Source organism: Sphaerodactylus townsendi, linkage group LG06, assembly GCF_021028975.2.
Source record: "Sphaerodactylus townsendi isolate TG3544 linkage group LG06, MPM_Stown_v2.3, whole genome shotgun sequence".
In the NCBI taxonomy this organism is placed as follows: domain Eukaryota; kingdom Metazoa; phylum Chordata; class Lepidosauria; order Squamata; family Sphaerodactylidae; genus Sphaerodactylus; species Sphaerodactylus townsendi.
The window spans coordinates 17,401,807-17,422,818 of NC_059430.1; the positions used below are offsets into that span (position 1 = coordinate 17,401,807).

Sequence of the window (21,012 nt, forward strand, 5' to 3'; positions counted from 1 at the left end):
GCATTGCTGCCCCCATCTGTTGAAAATAAACAAACATTCTGCCATTCAGTCTTAACTGTACAATGTTATACAACAAAATAATGGCTTTGACAACGGCACTGAGTAAAAATGAATGATAATTCTCATATTTGTTCAGGACTACATTCTAACACAGAAGCACACAATTTCCTCAACCGCCGCACCTCAAATGACTGCACTAACATCTTTTTCTGAGACAGAGTACAGGCCTTCAGAAGCCCAGAGCTAGGAATGAAACTCCTGTCTTGAACCAGCGGGGCTACTGAACTGGAGAATTTGGCCCCCTGTCAATCAGGAGAGGGTGCAAGAATTTGCATAGCTGAACTTTTGGAAGTGTGACAGAAGCAGCTGGATAACCGAAGCCCTACTGTAGGAGAACCGTTCTTCTCCACAGATGATTTTCCTGTGTTAGGATAAGGCCCCTTGTGCCAGAATAGAGCGGCACACCAAGGGGGATAGATCCACAGGATCCAACCTACTATCTAACACACTCGCTTGCAGACACTTTGGGAATTCTGACACAGCGTGGCAAGCAGAGTCACAAAATGACTGCCACAGGAAGTCAAGTTAGCCACAAAATGGCTGCCGCAGCTTCCCTTCAATCACACAGCGAAGGTCCTTGGGCTGTGGTGGCAGGTGCTGCGAATCAAATCTCCAGAGGCCAATCAGAAGTCTTACTGGGCAAAACCCCCATCTGGTCTGGCCCACTTTTTAAAACAGTGGGCGGGAACCAGGACAGGGTGGGGACTGAGGTGTTCATGGACACCCCGTTGGGGAATCCAGGTCTAGTAAGGTAACCTTCTCTCCAAATCTCGGAATAAATTCCTCCTTGCTACTTACCTGGGAAGATTTAGCACCATTTCTTGGTGCAGCGGCAAGAAATGCAAACTACCAAGAGTTCCAACCAAGTCTTTTATGGCGGGCAATACTTAACCAGTGGAAATAGCCTCGTTTAAGTGAGCTAATACTATTAAATATCAAAACATCAGAGAGTTCAGAAGTGGTTTAGAAAGCAAGAAATTTATTGTCCAAGACTGCCTTTCTGAAAAAGACCCTGCTTGCTTGCTCGATTCCGCAGTCTAGTTTTAAAACTCCAGCGCCGGCGCCGTAGCGGTCAGATTTGGGCTTCTTTAAGCTGGATGCTTTTCGAGAGTCCGTCTCGCATTTGCCGCTCAAGCCCGTTTGGAGATGTCTTCGTAGGCCACGCTTTCTACTCGGCGTCCCTGCAGAGGACCCTAGGGGAGAAAACGAGAAGGGAAACCTTAAGGCAAACGCACAACAAACAAATGCCTCTCCATGTGGAATCAGATCAACTCTTTTCTTTAAAGTTAGTTGGAGAAATTAACAGGATCTGGTTTTACAGCCCAACCCAGAGCCCCAGTGGCGGCACACAGGGCCGTTTTGGCACTGATCCGCCTCCTCCAAGAGGGCTTCTCGGCAGTGTGGGGAGGCAAAAAATAAAAATGGCTCCCTGCCACCAAAAAGCCCTCCATTGGGCTCTACGGATTTAAGGCACTCGTAAGAACATAAGAACATAAGAACAAGCCACCTGGATCAGACCAGAGTCCATCTAGTCCAGCTTTCTGCTACTCTCAGTGGCCCACCAGGTGCCTTTGGGAGCTCACGTGCAGGAGGTGAAAGCAATGGCCTTCTGCGGCTGTTGCTCCTGAGCACCTGGTCTTCTAAGGCATTTGCAATCTCAGATCAAAGAGGATCAAGATTGGTAGCCATAAATCGACTTCTCCTCCATAAATCACCGACCGAAGCCCCTTTGCCCCAGAAAGCCCCATCCGGGTTATTTAAGCCCATCCGCCGCACTCCTGTGGCAGCATATTCCAAATACCAATCACACGTTGCGTGAAGAAGTGTTTCCTTTTATTAGTCCTAATTCTTTCCTTTTATTAGTCCTAATTCTTCCATTCAAAACTGTGGGGTTAAGTCCAATACCCTGGTGCTGGCTCTACCCCTCAGCCGCCTCTCCAAAACGCCCAGGCTATGCATGCATACTGGTGAAGTGTGACCGCGAAATGGCAGTACACCTGGAAACCTGTCTGAACATATATGGTTTAGAAATGTATACATCTATGATGTCTGCCTGGCACATGATTGTATTTTTGCCTTAACTGTGGACTGATATGCAGATTCCTGCGTACCTGGCTGTAGACATGGAGTGATTTTGCTATTAAATGCACTTCGGCTGGGTAGTTTGCACTTTATTTGGATTAAACTTGCACTTTACTATACTTCTCTGGGGCTTGAGCGTGGCAGCGTTTGAGGTTTTGCACTATTGGTTCCACCACACTTTTTTGCCTTATATGCGTTGTAAATGGTATCAACAGACTGGAAGTCCTACAGCCGTGGTGGCGAACCTGTGGCACTCCAGATGTTCATGGACTACCATTCCCATCAGCCCCTGCCAGCATGACCAATTGGCCATGCTGGCAGGGGCTGATGGGAATTGCAGTCCATGAACATCTGGAGTGCCACAGGTTGGCCACCCCTGTCCTACAGGGAATAACACAGGGGGAGGAGAGAGAAACTATTTGGAACTCTTCCCCTCTCTGCGATTCAAGAAGGCTGATTCCTCTTGCCTCTTTAGCTGACTCAATGCTCCATATCTCCTGGAAGATGCTCAGGTTTCTTCTTCCCTGGGACATCTTGGATTTTGTTGGACTTCGGATTATTTAACACAAGTCCTGTTGGTCTGCAAACCTGAGGAGTTCCCCATGAAGACCCAGGAACCCCCCCCCACACACACACACACACATTCAGAATCTCTCGTTGATGCTTCTAAAGAGAGGCCTGATTTGCAAAAAAAAAAAAGGTACTGTAGGATAATCCAAATCGAAGGGTACTTACAGTTTCGATGAGTATCGTGGCTGAAAAGGTTTTTTCGTTTATGCCTTCTAAAGTAGCTTCGTTTCCTCTGTAGCCGCCATTCAGAACGAGCACCTTTTTGCCTAAAACATGTAACGGTAGAACATAATTTATTTAGGACACCACTAACGACCCTTGTTCAGAGTCTTGTTCGGGGGGGGGGGGGCTTATAATTGGGGGCGGGGCTTATAATTCAAATAATATTATATATATATATATAATATTTCTCAATATAAATTATATATATATAATTTATTTATTATTATTATTTTATTCAATTTGATAAACCGCCCTACCCTTGAAGGGCTCAGGGCAGTGTACAACAGAACAACAGCAAACACAGTAAAAACAAATCGAATAATCCCAGTTAAAAATATAACAAGTAATTGGATAGAAACAGCACAAACACTATCCCTAAAAAAGAGGCAGGCTATTTTGAAAACTGGTAAGATATAAAATTTTTTTTACATAAGAACATAAGAACTAGCCTGCTGGATCAGACCAGAGTCCATCTAGTTTGGCACTCTGCTACTCGCAGTGGCCCACCAGCTGCCTTTGGGAGCTCACATGCAGGATGTGAAAGCAATGGCCTTCTGCTGCTGCTGCTCCCGAGCACCTGGTCTGCTAAGGCATTTGCAATCTGAGATCAAGGAGGATCAAGATTGGTAGCCATAGATCGACTTCTCCTCCATAAATCTGTCCAAGCCCTTTTTTAAAGCCATCCAGGTTAGAGGCCATCACCACCTCCTGTGGCAGGATATTCCAAACACCAATCACACGTTGTATGAAGAAGTGTTTCCTTTTATTAGTCCTAATTCTTCCCCCCAGCATTTTCACTGAATGCCCCCTGGTTCTAGTATTGTGAGAAAGAGAGAAAAATTTCTCTCTGTCAACATTTTCTACCCCAGGCATAATTTTATAGACTTCAATCTTATAGCCTGGGAAAAAGACGCAGCACATGATGTTGCTTTTGTTGACATGCTTCTTTCAGTTTTGTTGGTCCCAGCTTAACCCACAATGTCTGTTTGAGACAGTGATGCTGGTGAACATTTGCAATTGGGGTGTTGGGGTGTTTCCAGATTGTACGGCTGCGTTCCAGTAGCATTTTCTCCCAAAGTTTCGCCTGCATCTGTGGCTGGCATCTTCAGAGGATCCTCTGAAGATGCCAGCCACAGATGCAGGTGAAACGTCGGGGAAAAATGCTACTGGAACACAGCAATACAACCCGGAAACCCCACAACACCCCAGTGATTCTGGCTGTGAAAGCCTTCAACAAAACGTTTGCAATTATTTAACAGGGATTTGCCTGCCTCTCAGTGCTCACAAACTTTATCAGCGAGAGAGGTCGTGGACTGGATAACTTCCAGATTGGCTGGCAACTCGGCTATCTGTTCAAATCTCACACCATCATAGGCTGGGTGTCAATATAAGTCTATCCTTTGAGCAACGGTGTGTCGACTGATTTTGGTCTGAGCACAACGGCTTCCACATCAGCTCACCTGGTGCTGGAATCACCGTTTCCAGATGGGTCTGGTCGAGTTTCAGTTTGTCCCCAGAATCGATCATCCTGACAACGGCTGTGTATTTGTCGATCACTTCCTGTCAAGCACAAACATTTATTAATGGGAATTAAACATTTAATCGCGTATTGTTCCATTGCATCAGGCAAAGCTGACCGTCGACAGTAACATCAGTCGGGAGTCTTTAACCAGTCTGAACAGGGAGCCCAAAATGCAGAAGAGATTATGGAGGTAGGGCCGCTTTAGAGAATTATTGCCCTGCAGGTTCGAATGCGCAGACGCGAACATTCGTGTCACGGTTCCGAAGCAATGGTGCAAACTCGCCCCACATCTAGAAAATGTTGCAAATGGCAACAAAGTATACAAAATAGAAAATGTTCTAAAACAGGGGTCTCCAATTTGTGGCCCCCCAGATGTTCACGGACTACAAATTCCATCTGGTCTGCCAATTGGCCATGCTGACAAGGGCTGATGGGAATTGTAGTCCATTAACCACTGGAGAGCCACAGGTTAGAGACCCCTGTTTAAACAACCAAGGGGTGTGGGATAGGCTTCTTTTAGTGCACCAAATGCTTAGATTGGACCTGGCCTCCGTGTTGTCAACGGAGGAGAGAGAAGCAAACTTAGTTTTATCAAGGGATACTCACAGTACAGTCCTCCACAGAGTTACTGCAGTGTAAGTTCATTGATTTCCATGGGCTTAGAATGGAGTGACTCTGAAGAAGCAGAAGAGTTTGGATTTATGTCCCACCTCTCTCTCCTGTAAGGAGACTCAAGGTGGCTTACAAGCTCCTTTCCCTTCCTCCCCCCCCCCCAACAGACCTGGTGAGGCAGGTGGGGCCGAGAGAGTCCTGAGGGAACTGTGACTTGCCCAGGGTCACCCAGCAGGAATGTAGGAGTGTGGAAACACATCTGATTCACCTGATAAGCCTCTGCCACTCAGGTGGAGGAGTGGGGAATCAAACCTGGTTCTCCAGATTAGAATCCATCTGCTCTTGAAAAAAAACCCAGACCCATTAGTTCCCCCTTTGGTTTTGGCAACGGCCTCATTGACAGAGAAACAGCAAAAGCACTGACCTTAACAATGGCCTTCTTTTTATGGTATTTCTCACCAAGCTTCTTTGTTATGATTTTGACCACAATTTCCTGTGAGAAAGAAAGGGAACAGAGGAGACCACATCAGAGTAGATCACCCAGGATGGTTCACCTGATCTCGTCAGATCTCAATGCTGTCAGAGGCTGATGGGAATTGTAGTCCATGAACATCTGGAGAGCCACAGGTTGCAGACCCCTGGGCTAGCCTGATCTTGTCAGATCTCAGAAGCTAAGCAGGCTCGACCCTGGTTATTCTTTGGATGGGAGACAACCAAGGAAGTCAATCACTAACTACCTCTGTTCATCTCTTGCCTTAAAAACCCCATGAGATCGGGACTGCGATTGAGACTGTGACTTGACAGCTCTTTCCAGCACCAGACAATACATATGACAGTTCAGCCCACAGATGCTTCTTGCTGTCGGTACAAACAGCTGCATGAAAAAGTGTGACACTACAATGAGACTGTATTCTTATGAAGGACAGTGCTGTCTCAGATTTCGTGCCCCGGGCTCAACACCTCTCCTCCCCCTCCTCTCACGCCCACATGAGCAAACAGGACAAAAGTTCTGTTGCCCCGAGAGACGAGCATCTGGGGATGGAACCAAAGAGGGAGCAAGAGGATCTCACAGCTGAAGTGGTGGATCAAACAAAAGGAGCAAGTACTGTCCATACATCACATCCCAGTTGAAAAGGCTACAAGATTTCTTATGAAGGACAACAAAGAACTTTTTAAAAAGACACATAATTAACATGCTGGTGGGGGGGCTTCACATGAAAATCAGTGGGGTTTAACAGCGCTTAACAGGCTTACCTACACAGCTTCCCCAAAACTAGGTCTTAGGTTTAATGCTAAGAATCGAGCCCAGTGGCCCAGGCCAGCCTAGATGTGGGAGCTACTGTGTTTGCACGTGCCCACAGAGAGGGCTCTGAGTGCCACTTCTGGCACCCGTGCCATAGGTTCTCCACCACTGCACTAGCTACTTGACCAGTCAAAGTTCTCTCACACCTCTCCCAGCCCCACCTGTCTCACAAGGTGTCTGTTGAGGGGAGAGGAAGTGAAAGAGTTTGTAAGCCACTCTGAGACTCCTCATGGTTGAGAAAAGTGGGGTATAAACCCCAACTCTTCTTCTCCTGTCCTTAATATTGACAAAGGTTTGCTGCTATACTGCAGTTAAATAAGTTCTAAGTTGCCAACCAGGATATAGAAGGGTATAGTATAGCCTTATCTTGTCAGATGTCGGAAGCGAAACTAGGTCAGTTCTTGGATAATAGACCTCCAAGGAATGCTTTGCAGAGGACAGCAGTGGCAAACCATCTCTGCTTTATCAGTTGCCCTTAAAAGCACACCAGGGGGCACTATACTGATGGCACTTTACACACTCCGGTTGCCAACCAGGATGGATGAGTTGAGCCTGAAAAAAAAGGGAAGGAGTAATTAGAAGTGGTGATGAATGATTGGCATGAAAGAGAGAGCCCAAGATGAAGGAGGAGAAAGGTGTGGAAAAGAATTTGAGAAATGTAGGGAGAAAGGAACGAATGGAAAAAGGAAACCACAGTATGTTGGAGATAATGCCCTTGTTAGAGGGCTAAATTCTGGCATTGACTGTAGCTTATCTTGGCTGATCTTTCTTTGTTCCAGTGTGGGCTTGGCTGATGGGTCTAGCAGGATCCTATCAGCAAATGGTTTCCCTCAGCCTCATAGTAAACTTTGCAGAGAGGCCGAGACAGTGGAGCCAGACACTGCGATTTGCTGTGCTCTGTTTTCCTTGCGCTTAAAGCTGCAGTAAGGGAAAAAATGAATGTGGAGATTTCCCATTTAAACACTCGCCTCTGGCCGGGCATTCCGGGGGCGGGGCATTCCTGGGCTCGGCTGTGGCAAGGAGGCAGCCGCTGCGCCGGTCCTTGGGCGGGAAACGAATGCACGCAGGCGCAGGCTGCCACGCACGCCGGTGCACCTCCTGCTAGACTGCTTCAAGTTCTGCGCGCTACTGCTGAGAGGAGGGGCGTAACTAAGGCAAAAATCACGTGGCAAAATCACCCATTAGTAACCCCCTCTCGGCACACACAAATAATGAGTAACCTACTCTCGGGAACCTGTGAGAACCTGCTGGATCCCACCTCTGGGCAGGAGCAGCAGTGGCGTAGTAGGTTAAGAGCTCGTGTATCTAATCTGGAGGAACTGGGTTTGATTCCCCCCTCTGCCGCCTAAGCTGTGGAGGCTTATCTGGGGAATTCATATTAGCCTGTGCACTCCCACACACGCCAGCTGGGTGACCTTGGGCTAGTCACAGCTTCTCAGAGCTCTCTCAGCCCCACCTACCTCACAGGGTGTTTGTTGTGAGGGGGGAAGGGCAAGGAGATTGTGAGCCCCTTTGAGTCTCCTGCAGGAGAGAAAGGGGGGATATGAATCCAAACTCCTCCTCCTCTGCTATGACTCTTTATCGTTCCGTGATTTTTAGGACTGGCAGCTCCCCCTTGGTCACTGATAGAGGAAGGGGGGGATTGAGTTACCAGATCCAGGTTGGGAAACTCCTAGATGTTTAAAGATGGAGCCTGGAAGGACTGGGGCTATTGAGTCCACCCTCGAAAGCATCCATTCTGCCCAGGGAAACTGATCTCAATAGTCAATACAGATGTGCTGTAGTTCTGGGGGATCCCAAGGTCCCACCTGGAGGTTGGCAACCCTATTGATTCTACTGGGTGGGGCGTGCAGTGACGAGGTATGAACTGGGCCAAAATCACCACTGTCTCCCTTTCATCCTGGGAACCAGCCCTGAATATATCCAGGTTGCCATAATGGCAGTTCCGAGCGTATTTGTTTCTTGCTATGGCGATGAAGCATCTTAATGCAATTACGGCCACGGGGTTTGGCAATTTTTTATTGTTCGCGTGTTCCACTTGTCATCACAGTTGGTTCTAGATGATCCACAGATATTCTCTCTTACACATTTCTGGCTGAGGGCCCAGCCGAGGGAAAAAAAAACCTTTACCTGGTCTGTTTCCATGGGTTGGACCATTACAAAAAGCACAGGAATGAGGCCCAGGAGGGGGTGGGTGGGGAGGAGTTGACTTCATGTGTGGGTGCCGCAAATCCTTCAAAGGTGAGCTGCAAAATCAGGCATTTCTCTTGCTTTCTTCTTCCCAATGGGAACCTGGCCCGGAGCCATGGGCTGCGCATTCTTTCCCCCGGTCCTTGCGAGTTCACCGTTTGAACAAGCATTCAACCTAGTCACACTTTGGCAGTACAATTTGGATTCCTTTGCACGGCTTTGATCTGCTAATGTGTTTCTCTATCAAGGTGTGTTTGTGTGTGTGTGGACAGATATACACAAATCTGACAGCTGAAGAACAGCAGGCTTATTACTGGCTACACCGTTTTGTGGACGGGGATCCAGAGGTTTTCGAAGTATGTTCCAGGAGCCCTTCTTGGGCTTTCCGCAGTGAAATGACAAGAATTGCCATCAGGGTGGACAAATATTCCTGAAAGACAACTGGTGCACAATAATGTGGGGAAAAATAGCTCAGAGCAGATTGCTGATTAATATTGCAAGAGGCTGGGTAGGGAATCTTTAATACCAAAGTATACGAAGTTCAGCTCTTGGAAGAAAATCCACCGAGAGGAATATAGTGCAAATTTGGCAATCTGTATTGTAGGGATAAGAGGTTCACAAGCACTTGATTCAATGCAATAAACATGCACACATAGAGTTCCTAAGATATACATAGGTTGGAATATAGGTTTGGAATAGAAAGGGGTATGGGCAGAGGTGGGATCCAGCAGGTTCTCACCAGTTCCCGAGAGTGGGTTACTAATTATTTGTGTGTGCCGAGAGGGGGTTACTAATTGGGTCTGCTTTTCCGTTAGAAATTCCATTAGGTCCAAAAATCATAAAGTCCTGTTGTTTCCTATGTGGCTGGTTAGCGAAGGTAGAAAACGGGATAATTCTCCCTGTTGGGCTGTTTTAGAAATATGTTTTAGAAATATGTTAAAGTTCCTTGTTCAAGGAAATTATCCTTCTTTTGATTTCTAGAAACAAAATTAAGTATTTGAAAATATTAAATATTTGACAGGCAGTCAATTAGAGGAGAAGTAGTTGTTTCTGTTGGCAGTAGATGATAGGACTTGCTATAATGTGTTTAAATTATGGATAGAAAGATACTAGCTGGAAATTAGGAACTTTTTAAAAAAAGTTTTTATTGTTAATAACAAAAGAATGTATAAACAGAATACATAAATATAAAACAGACATATTGACATAAAACATCAACAAATTACATACACCTGTAGTTACATACGCAAACTTATATATCTTCCACCCCAACCCTAACCCTACGACACTACACACCCATAAACCCACATAAGAAAAAAAAACTACAAAGAAAAATATAATGCATATATATATATTTAACAGTAAGAGTTTTTTTACAGTAACAGAGAAATTATTAATGCCCCGCCCCCGGAATACCCTGCCCAGCCCCATTGGCGCTACGCCACTGTTTGAATCCCACCACCATGGGAACCTGTTACTAAAATTTTTGTATCCCACCACTGGGTATGGGATATATTTACGTATATAGGTAATACGACCTGATCGCGACATAAAGAAGGTCCAAGGTTCAGAACCAAATGGCCAGCAGCGTCTGGTTCCAGGGGGCAACGTGTTGGGCACAGAGACAAAGATGGAAAGGTGTCATGACACTGGGCGATTGGATCTTTAGAGGGTAGGATATTTATAGAGCGAAGAACCGCCTTTGTGGGGTGTCAGGATGATCCTTGGGAGGTGCCAGGACAACTTCTGGGGGGTGTCCGGATGGATTGTTTGAGAAACAATAGAGTGCATTGTAAACTGGTCAGGAGAATGTATTGTCGAAGGCTTTCACGGCCGGAATCACTTGGGTGCTGTGTGGTTTCCGGGCTGTATGGCCGTGTTCTAGCAGCATTCTGTCCTGACGTCTCCTGACGTTCCCAACATCAGATCCTCTGAAGATGCCAGCCACAGATGCAGGCGAAACGTCAGGAGAGAATGCTGCTAGAACACAGCCATACAGCCCGGAAACCACACAGCACCCCAGTGATCAGGAGAAGCTAGTTACAGAAAGGAGTATCTGGGTTAAGATAATCAGGGGAGGCAATGTTATCAGGGGTCCTGTTGTGGCTGGGAATGAGTATCCGTTCAGCATACTGTATCCATTCAGCATTTTCTCCAGGGAAACTGAACTCTGTAGCCTGAAAATCAGTTGTAAATCTGGGAGGATTCCACGCGCTCCTTCCAACCCTGCCCTATAGAGCCATGCAGTGGCAGGGAGGCAGTAGCATGGTAGGGTTGGCAGGTCTCTCTGGTCACTGGCTGGGGATGGGGGGAGGGGGGATAGTGTTACCAGATCCACTTCGGGAAACTTCTGGAAATTTGGGGACGGAGCCTGGGAAGGACAGAGACCTGGGTGAGTCACAATTACATAGAGTCCACCTTTCAAAGCAACCATTTTCTCCAGGGGAACCAGGTCCCACCTGGAGGGTGGCATCTCTATGGGCGCCCAAAATCTTGGGGCCGAGGCCACAGTTGCCATTTGTGCTTTTGTTTTAATGTTTCCCTGCTGTTTAATGGATGTGATTGTTTGTTGGTCGCCTTGGCAAAGTTATAAAGTAGGGTTACCAACCATCATAAGAACATCAAGTAGGGCCTTTAGTTCTCCTGGAATTACAATTGAGCTCCCAAAAGGGGCTTACAGAAATCAGTTTCTCTAGAAAAAAGTGGCTGCTTCAGGGGATGGACTCTATGGTAAACCACAGAGTTTAGGAGAAACCGAAGCCTGTCTGTGAGCACCACTCCAAATCTCTAGGAACTTCCCAAGCTACAGTTGGGGTTCCTTAAATGTCAACATTTTCAAAACCACCAGGGTGTGCAACTATATATCCCCCCCGTAGGAGGTTAAGAGCTCATATATCTAATCTGGAGGAACCGGGTTTGATTCCCAGCTCCGCCGCCTGAGCTGTGGAGGCTTATCTGGGGAATTCAGATTAGCCTGCACACTCCCACACACGCCAGCTGGGTGACCTTGGGCTAGTCACAGCTCTTCTGAGCTCTCTCAGCCCCACCCACCTCACAGGGTGTTTGTTGTGAGGGGGGAAGGGCAAGGAGATTGTAAGCCCCTTTGAGTCTCCCGCAGGAGAGAAAGGGGGGATATAAATCCAAACTCTTCTTCTTCTTCTTCTTCTTCTTCTTCTTCTTCTTCTTCTTCTTCTTCTTCTTCTTCTTCTTCTTCTTCTTCTTCTTCTTCTTCTTCTTCTTCTTCTTCTTCTTCTTCTTCTTCCTCCAGTGGCGGGATTCAAATAATTTAACAACTGATTGTTTACAAGCATCATTTTAACAACCAGTTCTGGCGAAGTGGTGCGAACCTGCTGAATCCCGTCACTGCCCCCTTCCCCAGTTTTGGTTTAAAATAGCAAGCCGACTGACTAATGCTGTTCTTTCAATCTTTTCCAGGTTGCCCGCAGAGTCCCCAGACAAGCCCGATTTCTGCAGAGGCTGGTAAGTGATGATCAGAGAGAAGGGAGGGGGCTGAGGTTTAGTGGGACAGTATTTGCTTGACATACAGAAAGTCACGGTTCAGTCCCCGGCATCTCCACGTAAAAGGGTTCAGGAGACGGGAGATCTAAAAGACCTCAGCCTGAGACCCCAGTAAGCCACTGTGTGTCTGACTAGACTAGACAATAGAGATTTGATGGACCAATGGTCTCAATCGGTTAAGGCAGTTTCATATGTTTGTCTGTTTATATTTGTTTGGCATGATGTCCATCCCTTGAACGACAGGATAAGCTCGCAGGCAGGAAGTTCTCCCCACAGCTTCAGGCCCTTCTGTTTTTCTAACTCCAGTGGTATGCTTTGAAGCTTCCTCCAGAAATGAGATGGATCGTCTGCCAAAAATACATAAAAAACAAACAACAGTTTCAAAATAACAATAAAAGGTTAGGAAACTGATGGAGTATGCTGATAATGTTAGACAGAATGGGAGCGGATTGTTTATACTGAAGTTTTAAGATGCCGCAGATCAGGCAAGATATTGGGAGCTAAAACCACCAGACCACAGCCTCACTGCCCAGAAAACCCACAATAGCTGTTGTTTGTATTCATAATATCCACCAGATCCATCAGTTTCCTAGGGTTGCCAGTCTCCAAGCAAGACCTGGAAATCTTTTGGAAGTACAACTGATTTCTGGTCTATGGGGATCTACTCTGTAGGTGGAGCCCAGAGGTCTACTTAAATTACAACTGATCTCTGAACTGCAGAGATCAGTTCTCTGGGAGAAAACAGCTACTTTGGAGGGTAGACTTTATGGCATCATTTCCAATTGAGGTCCCTCCCCTCGCCAACCCCAGTTCTCCTAGCTTCCACCATCGAATCCCCAGGAATTTCTCCAGCCAGAGTTGGCAGCTCTGTGTGTAACCCCTACATAGGAATGAAATGAGCCACGTTTCATATGCAAGAGTCCTTCACGAATTCTGGGTGATTGAAAAGCAGTTCTGCCAGGGTGATAAGTAGAATGGTAGGCAGAATAGTACAGCGTAGTGGTTAGAGTGTTGAGCTAGGATCTCGGAGATGTAGGTTCAAATCCCCACTGCCACGGAAGCTCTCCAGGTGACTTTGGCCCAGTCGCATATTCTTAGCCTAACCTCCCAGAGTTGTTGTGAGGTAAAATGGAAGAGACAGCAGCCATGTTGTAATTGCTTTGTGGCAGAGTGTTCCTGATGGCTTTATCAATGGGGATTGCATTTGATCCTTCTGTTTTCAAATGGATTTTGTGTTTGGGGGGTTTATTTGTTCAGGGCTGTTTTTTCTTGGTAGCTTCTGAAACAGGTCTCTGGAAAGGCCTCAGGCAAATGCAATTAATAAATACCAAAAAATCTCCATTGCAAAATCATCCGTGGTCATGATCCAAGACTTCACAAACCTTGCCATTTTTGCCCTTTGATATTGCTTGTCTGTAAATGTGCATTCTTGGGCAATGACCAGGAGTCTTTTTGAAAAGCAGGACGAAATCCCAAATTCCTTTTATCCGTGATGTATGATAAATGTGTACATGAGGATTTGAAAATTTGGGCTGACTTGTGCCACATATAAGCAAACTGGAGGGAAAATACGTTTCCTCTAAGACTCTTGGATAAACAAAAAGTAACATCAAGAAATTGTATATGTTAACATTGTGCTGGGAGAGGGATAAGAACTGAATAGCATTATAGTTAGTCATTCCTGTTTTGATGCTCAAACCATCCATAAGGGGAGAACATTTATCCATGAGGATCCTCATGCGCCCAGTAATAATTTTGTGTGACTAGGCAGTGGTGGGATCCAAAAATTTTAGTAACAGGTTCCCTTGGTGGTGGGATTCAGACAGTGGCGTAGCGCCAATGGGGCTGGGTGGGGCATGATGGGGGCGTGGCCGGGCATTACAGGGGTGGGGCATTAATAATGTCTCTTATTGTAAAAAACTCTTACTGTAAAAAAAGTTCCTAATTTCCAGCTGGTATCTTTCTGTCCATAATTTAAGCTCATTATAGCAAGTCCTATCGTCTACTGCCAACAGAAACAACTACTTCTTTTCTAATTGACTGCCTGTCAAATACTTAATACTTTCAAATAATTTTGTTTCTAGAAATCAAAGGAAGGATACTTTCCTTAAACAAGGAACTTTACCATATTACTAAAACATGTTTTTAAAACAGCCCAGCAGGGAGGATTATCCCGTTTTCTACCTTTGCTAACCAGCCACATAGGAAACAACAGGACTTTATGATTTTGGGACCGAATGGAATGTCTAACGGAAAAGCAGACCCAATTAGTAACCCCCTCTCGGCACACACAAATAATTAGTAACCCACTCTCGGGAACTGGTGAGAACCTGCTGGATCCCACCTCTGTGACTAGGGCAATGTGCTGCTTTTTGCCAGTTTTGGCTCATGTAACGTGGCTGCTATCAGAAAGGTGGGCTTTGGATCCCATGTACTGAAGCTGGAAAATATATTTGTCATCTGGACCTGGATGTCCCAGGCTAGCCCAATCTCATCAGTTTGTAGAAGCTAAGCAGGGTCAACCCTGGTTGGTATTTGGATGGGAGACCATCCTGGAAACCCAGGGTCTCTATGCAGAGCCAGACAATGGCAGGCAAATCATCTCTGCTCATCTCTTGTCTTAAAAGTTATCTGGGGTCACCATAAGCCAGCTGCAATTTGACAGCACTTTCTACCACCAGTATTCATACTAATTCATACTATTCTACTAGAACCAGGGGGCATTCATTGAAAATGCTGGGGGGAAGAATTAGGACATAAAAGGAAACACTTCTTCACGCAACGTGTGATTGGTGTTTGGAATATGCTGCCACAGGAGGTGGTGATGGTCGCTAACCTGGATAGCTTTAAAAAGGGCTTGGACAAATTTATGGAGGAGAAGTCGATCTATGGCTACCAATCTTGATCCTCTTTGATCTGAGATTGTAAATGCCTTAGCAGACCAGGTGCTCAGGAGCAGCAGCAGCAGCAGCAGCAGAAGGCCATTGCTTTCACATCCTGCACGTGAGCTCCCGAAGGCACCTGGTGGGCCACTGCGAGTAGCAGAGAGCTGGACCAGATGGACTCTGGTCTGATCCAGCAGGCTAGTTCTTATGTTCTTATGTTCTTAAAAGAATGGGCTTCCCTTTTGCCTCTGGGGGAAAAATAACTCTCTTGCTCAGCTGCTGTTACTCTCCAGCTCTCTGGCAGACAGTGGGGGGGAGGTGAAATCACCATTTGGGGATGGAATTACATCACTTCCAAGGAAAACCCAAAAGTGACATCATGTTTCATTAAGAACTGCTAGAAACTCTATGGTTTTACCATAGAATTTCTGGTGGTTCCTAGAGAGGTGTACTGTGTTATGTCTCAGACCTTAAATCAATAAACCGACTATGTATTGATGATCAGTAGCGTTTATTGGAAGGCAATGAAGTACCCAGTTTGAGGAAGCCAGTTTTGATGAACCCGGCTTCTGCTATTCCCCTTATCCAAAAACAATCCCCCATCCTGTTTTCCCAAAGAATGTGGCCGAGAAAGAGCTACTGCGGAGCTGAGGTGCCCCAAGCTCAGCGACAGATAGAGATAAAGCCGCTTGGCCTCCTACCCCCACAGATCAATGGAAATATCCCATTTCCCATGGAAGCAGGAGATGTCATGGGTAAGCCTGGTTATCTACAAAGCATGTGAAGCCATTTCTTGATCAGGGCAGGTGTCTGCTTTCTCTCTGTATGCCAACAGTTTTCAAGAATTGCGCTTAGCCCTTCTGATCGTGACACAAGCTGCCTGCCTTATTTTTCACCATCTGTGGTTCGTTTTCAAATTCCTAGCCAAAACCCACCTTTGTCCAACTAACCCCTCCCCAAAATGGGCCTTAACAGTCCTTCTGTCTTTGAGCTATCCACGCAGGTGTTTGCTCCGGATAAGAACAGCCACACCATCACAGGAGCCAATTGGGCTGGTTGTTGGGGGTATGAACAAGTCCTGCTTCTGACCAGCACCTTCTCTGTTCCAACAGGAAACCAGACCCCGAATGTCTGAATTCTCCGTGAGGTCCACGATCATCTCCCGCTATGCTTTCACCACCGTCTCCTGCACCTTGGTGAACAGTGGCTCGGAGGACAGGGAAGGCATCTTTGAAATGCAGATACCGTCCGCGAATGCCGTTCACACTAATTTTACCGTATGCAGAGTAGCAGAGGGGGTCTGAGTAGAAATGCACAAAAAGGAGTATATATATAAAGAACAAGAAGAGTTTGTTTTTGTCTACTGTTAAGGAGACTCAACGTGGTTTGCAGTCACCTTCCTCTCCCCACAACGGACACTTTGCAAGGTTGGTGGGGCTGAGAGATTCCTGAGAGAACTGTGACTAGCCCAAGATCACCCAGCAGGCCTCATGTGTAGGAGTGGGGAAACAAATCTAGTTCACTAGATAAGAGTCCGCCACTCATGTGGAGGAGTGGGGAATCAAACCCAGTTCTCCAGATTAAAGTCTGCTGCTCTTAACCACTGCACCATCCTGGCTCTCCAGAGCTGGGGATGATGATTCCTTTTGTACCTATCTGTTTTGACCTTCCCATCAAGAGAGCAGAGGTCATCATGACATATTTAGGGTTGCTCCAAAGCATTGGGCAGTTTAGCAGGGGTTTCTGGCAGGGGTTTCTGAGCTGTAGAAGCTGCCAGAAAATCAAGAAACCCTTCCAAAGAAGGGTTGCCAACTCTGAGTTGGGAAATTCCTGGAGATTTGGGGGCAGAATCTTGGGAGGATCGAGTCTGGGGAAGGGGAGGAGCTCAGCAGGATATAATGCCACAGAGTCCACCCTCCAAAGCAACAACAGCCCCAGAAAAGGCACCCACAACCTCATCTGGGGGCTGGCAGTCCTACCCACGGTTCACCCATTCCTTCAGCAGCAGCTGTTTCAAGGCGGGAAACTCCAGCCAATCACAAGTCCTGCTGGGGAATGGTTTCACCTACTTTCCTAAAAGACAGAGCAGGTGATAGGTCTGCCAAACTTTTTTTTTTTAATTTAATTTAATACGCCTTCATTGGCAGGCATAACAAAACAGTATAAAATGCAGTTAGGAATAATACAATAAAACTTCACATTGGATCATGAGTTCAATTTACAGACCTCAGCCAGGAACTTTGCCACTGCGAGACAGCAGTTAAAATCATTGCAGTTTAAAAGCATAGCTACTTTATCTAGCTCTGTGTAGGTTTTCATGGGGTCAATAACCTGTGTTAACAAGCTGGATCTTAATTTCTGATAAAATGGGCAGTGGAGGAGAATGTGCAGGATGGAGTCCAGCTGCCCTGGGCTGCAGGAGCAAAGCCTCTTATCACTCGGTAGACCCTTGAGTCTTCCTCTCTGGAGCGGGGATGGCATCATGTTAAATCTAGCCAGCATGTAGACTCTCCTGTATGTGGGGTTGGTAAGCACTACCAGATAGTAGGCTAGGTTTGATCTGCCAAACTTCAGGTGGCATCTGACGATCTCCAGCTATTATGGTTGATCTTCTGACCGCAAAGATCAGTTCTCCAAGTGAAAATTGCTGTTTTGGAAGGTGGCCCTTAAGACATTGTGCCCCACTGGGGCCCATCCCCTCCTTAAACCCTCCCCTCTCTAGGCTCCACCCCCCAAATCTCCAGCTGTTTCCCAACCAGAATAGTCACAAATGTGGCTTCCAAGCTACCAAGTGAATATCACTTATCTAAGACCTCTTCCTGGTAGTGTCAAATTCTATTAACTGAAGCAGTCCTTTAGAGAGGTTCTCTGTTGTTTAATGCTTAGGTCGCTGATTCAGAAAGAGGTAGAATAAAATTAGTTTTACAACAATCCAGCATCTGCTTTCAGTGGGGAATGAAGCGGTTTAGGAACGGAGGAAATTTTATGGCTGTAAAAATTGCATATCAGCTTTTGTGGAGTAGCATCTTGGACCTACAGTAAATGGGAAGATCTTATCTAGTTTTGTTTGACACAGGAAAAATAGTGTTGAGTAAAACTCTGTATTCTGTGTACTCTGTGTGAAACTACACTATGTTTTTGGTCTCCAAATCAGCCAATGGAAATAGTTGTTACCTCTAATCCTATTCCAAGGGTGCATTTCAGTCAGTAGGTTATCTTACTTCTTCCATGTCATGTACTATTGCATTATTACTCAGAGGTATCCAATCAATGGTCGAATCCCCATTTGAAATTTGCACGCAGATCCAAACCTGTTCGTTGTGAAACCGTGTCCTCTTCATCGGAGTTTCTCCCTCCCCACCACAGCGAGCACACAGCAGACACACCCGGTTGCAGAACTCTTAGCAATCCCCACTACCAGGCGATCTCGCTTCGCCGGTCTCCCCTGATTGGCTGGCATGCCTTGATGGGGCGGGATCTTTTCCCACTGCGGAAACGTACATTGTAGGGGCGTGATCAAAAAAACCGACGTGTAAAGGTTTAACGTTTAACTGTGCAAACAGTTAATCGTTACCTGTGTAAACCATTAACGATTCAAAGTTACACTTTTGACTGTTTAACCTTTGCGTCCCCTTCTGCTGGCCGATCACAAAAGCGGAAACAAAACTAAGGAAAGGCTGCGCATGCATCACAGCGCTGATTGGTTGCCCGAATTCCGCATCACACTCCAGGGCGGGAAACGAGTCAGGGTTTCAACCCTCATCCCTCCCCTCGGATCAGCTCTGAACCATGTTAATGGGGTCTATGCCACTTGCAACCAGGTCCTGCCAGAACGCGGATTAATGGGGAGAACGAGTGCCAGAAGCGGAATCTGCCACACAAGCAATGGGGAGGTCATCCCTCAAACCTGGTTAGTTTGTGTTCTGAAACCTGGCTAAGATGGTAGTGGGGATTTGACCAATGAGAGAGCCAATGTGGTGTAGTGGTTAAAGTGTTGGACTAGGATCTGGGAAACCCAGGTTTGAATCCCAACTCTGCCATGGAAACTTGCTAGGTGACCTTGGGCAAGTCACATACTCTCAGCCTCAACCTTGGCTAGTATTTGGACTGGAGAAGACCAAGGGTGTGACACGGGGGGTAGGCAATGGCAAACCACCTCAACGTCTCTTGCCTTGCAAACCCTATGAGGTCACCATAAGTCAGCCGTGGCTTGATGACAAAAGAAAAAATCCAATCCATTGGGAGGGAAGTCTGCATGGCATAGCCTGATTTCATCAGATCTTGAAAGCTAATCAAGGTTGGTACTTGAATGGGAGACCATCAAGGAACTGCAGAAGAAGGTGATGGCAAACTGTCTTCTTCTCACTTGGCCTTTTTTGGGATCGCAATAAGTTGACTGCGACTTGACAGCACATATGTATCTAATCCATCTCATTCGTTCCTAGAACCAGGGGGCATTCATTGAAAATGCTGGGGGGAAGAATTAGGACTAATAAAAGGAAACACTTCTTCACGCAACGTGTGATTGGTGTTTGGAATATGCTGCCACAGGAGGTGGTGATGGCCACTAACCTGGATAGCTTTAAAAAGGGCTTGGACAGATTTATGGAGGAGAAGTCGATCTATGGCTACCAATCTTGATCCTCCTTGATCTCAGATTGCAAATGCCTTAGCAGACCAGGTGCTCAGGAGCAGCAGCAGCAGCAGAAGGCCATTGCTTTCACATCCTGCATGTGAGCTCCCAAAGGCACCTGGGGGGCCACTGCGAGTAGCAGAATGCTGGACTAGATGGACTCTTGTCTGATCCAGCAGGCTAGTTCTTATGTTCTTCTTATGTTCTTCTGTTCCCTTCCTCCTCCATCTCTTTCACGACTCCAGGGTCGTTGGTGACAAAGTGCACCATGGCGAAGTTATTGGCAAAGATAAACAGCTTGGAGAAGCAGCAAGGCACCACAGATATTCAAGGCCCAAGGATGATAGGTAGGTATTTTGTCCCCTCAGATGGTCTTCTGAATGGTCAGATGATCTGTCATACAGTTCCTCGAACTCTGGGGTGCAAAGTTCTACACAAATAACCTCAGTGGTGTTAAATATACAAATCCATGTTGGCAGGGACAGAGTGTGGGGGGAAGTGCCCAGTGCATTGGTGCGCCCTCTGTCCCTGCCCCGCCCACATCCCATCTCAGAACGCCCCCCAAACCACGCCCCGGAACACCCTCATCACACCCTCACAGGGGCGCACGCCCGGTGTGTCACGCACCCCCCCTCTCCCTTGGAGCTACACTTCTGCATGTTGGTCAATATAGAGGCCACCATGCCTTTCATTGTATCTATGCAGAGCTTCCTCTAACCTGTTGAGGGGAGGGTTCCTCGCCACCTGAAGCCCCTTTGGGGTTGGTGCACTGCCTTCACCGCAGCTCCCTAGCTGCTGTGGAGCTCCCCCTCATCTAGGTTGGGCTATAAGATCTCTTCACTTGCCAAACACCCCTTCCCCTGCCTCCACCCTCAAATCCACAGGAATGCCCCAGTCCAGGGCTGACAACCTCACTGGGACCTCTACACATTCCACATACTCTGCTACTGTGGGAATTATTCAGTTTATGGTATTGTGTGGTGCCACCCACAGATGTGGGCAAAATGTCAGGAGCTAAAACCACCAGACCACAGTCACGTAGTCCGGAAAACCTACAACAGCCTATTGTGTACTGATTAAAATGCTGGACTAGGACTGGAAAGACAAGGGTTCCAATCACCACTCGCACATGACATTCACTGAGTGATCTTTGTCAAGCCACCCTCTCAGGGGCTTTCCCCACTGACAGAGTTGAACTGGTTCCTTCCTAGGTTCGCCTCAGTGAATCCCCACTGCCACCGAGCTCAACATTGTTTTGACTCAGTTCCCGCCTCCCCCTCAGAACTACACTTTTCTGCCGGAACAAGGTCAATACCGCTTCGAAGCTTCGAAGTGGGGAAGCATCGAAACGACACCTCATCCATTCAACCAATCACGAGCCGCTTTTGTGGCATTCGCAGAACGGGAGAGTCAT

The 21,012-nt window shown here is 46.8% G+C and overlaps 2 protein-coding genes across 3 annotated transcripts in view; one reads left to right on the forward strand and one right to left on the reverse strand.

Annotated features, from left to right (window-relative positions):
- Positions 1-916: 916 nt before the first annotated feature.
- On the reverse strand, positions 917-20,979 carry LOC125434725 (DNA/RNA-binding protein KIN17-like). 2 transcript variants are annotated; one of them, XM_048500332.1, is made up of 9 exons: positions 20,975-20,979; positions 16,956-16,961; positions 13,522-13,528; positions 10,731-10,738; positions 8,777-8,778; positions 5,493-5,561; positions 4,395-4,494; positions 2,878-2,978; positions 917-1,253 (listed from the first exon to the last, which is right to left on the reverse strand). In XM_048500332.1, the coding sequence occupies exons 2-9, from the start codon at positions 16,957-16,959 to the stop codon at positions 1,191-1,193; spliced, it is 354 nt and encodes a 117-aa protein (XP_048356289.1). In that variant the 5' UTR covers positions 16,960-16,961; positions 20,975-20,979; the 3' UTR covers positions 917-1,190. The 2 variants fall into 2 exon arrangements, with proteins under 2 accessions (XP_048356289.1, XP_048356290.1); XM_048500333.1 differs by lacking the exons at positions 5,493-5,561; positions 8,777-8,778; positions 10,731-10,738; ... (1 more) ...; positions 16,956-16,961; positions 20,975-20,979 and adding an exon at positions 5,063-5,258.
- Positions 11,997-21,012, forward strand: part of ITIH5 (inter-alpha-trypsin inhibitor heavy chain 5) — a 49,538-nt gene continuing 40,522 nt past the window's right edge. Inside the window, exons 1-3 of the mRNA XM_048500331.1 lie at positions 11,997-12,041; positions 16,078-16,246; positions 19,844-19,945. Coding sequence (XP_048356288.1) covers positions 16,245-16,246; positions 19,844-19,945 — 104 coding nt within the window. The 5' untranslated portion in view covers positions 11,997-12,041; positions 16,078-16,244. The remainder of the gene's footprint in view (positions 12,042-16,077; positions 16,247-19,843; positions 19,946-21,012) is intronic.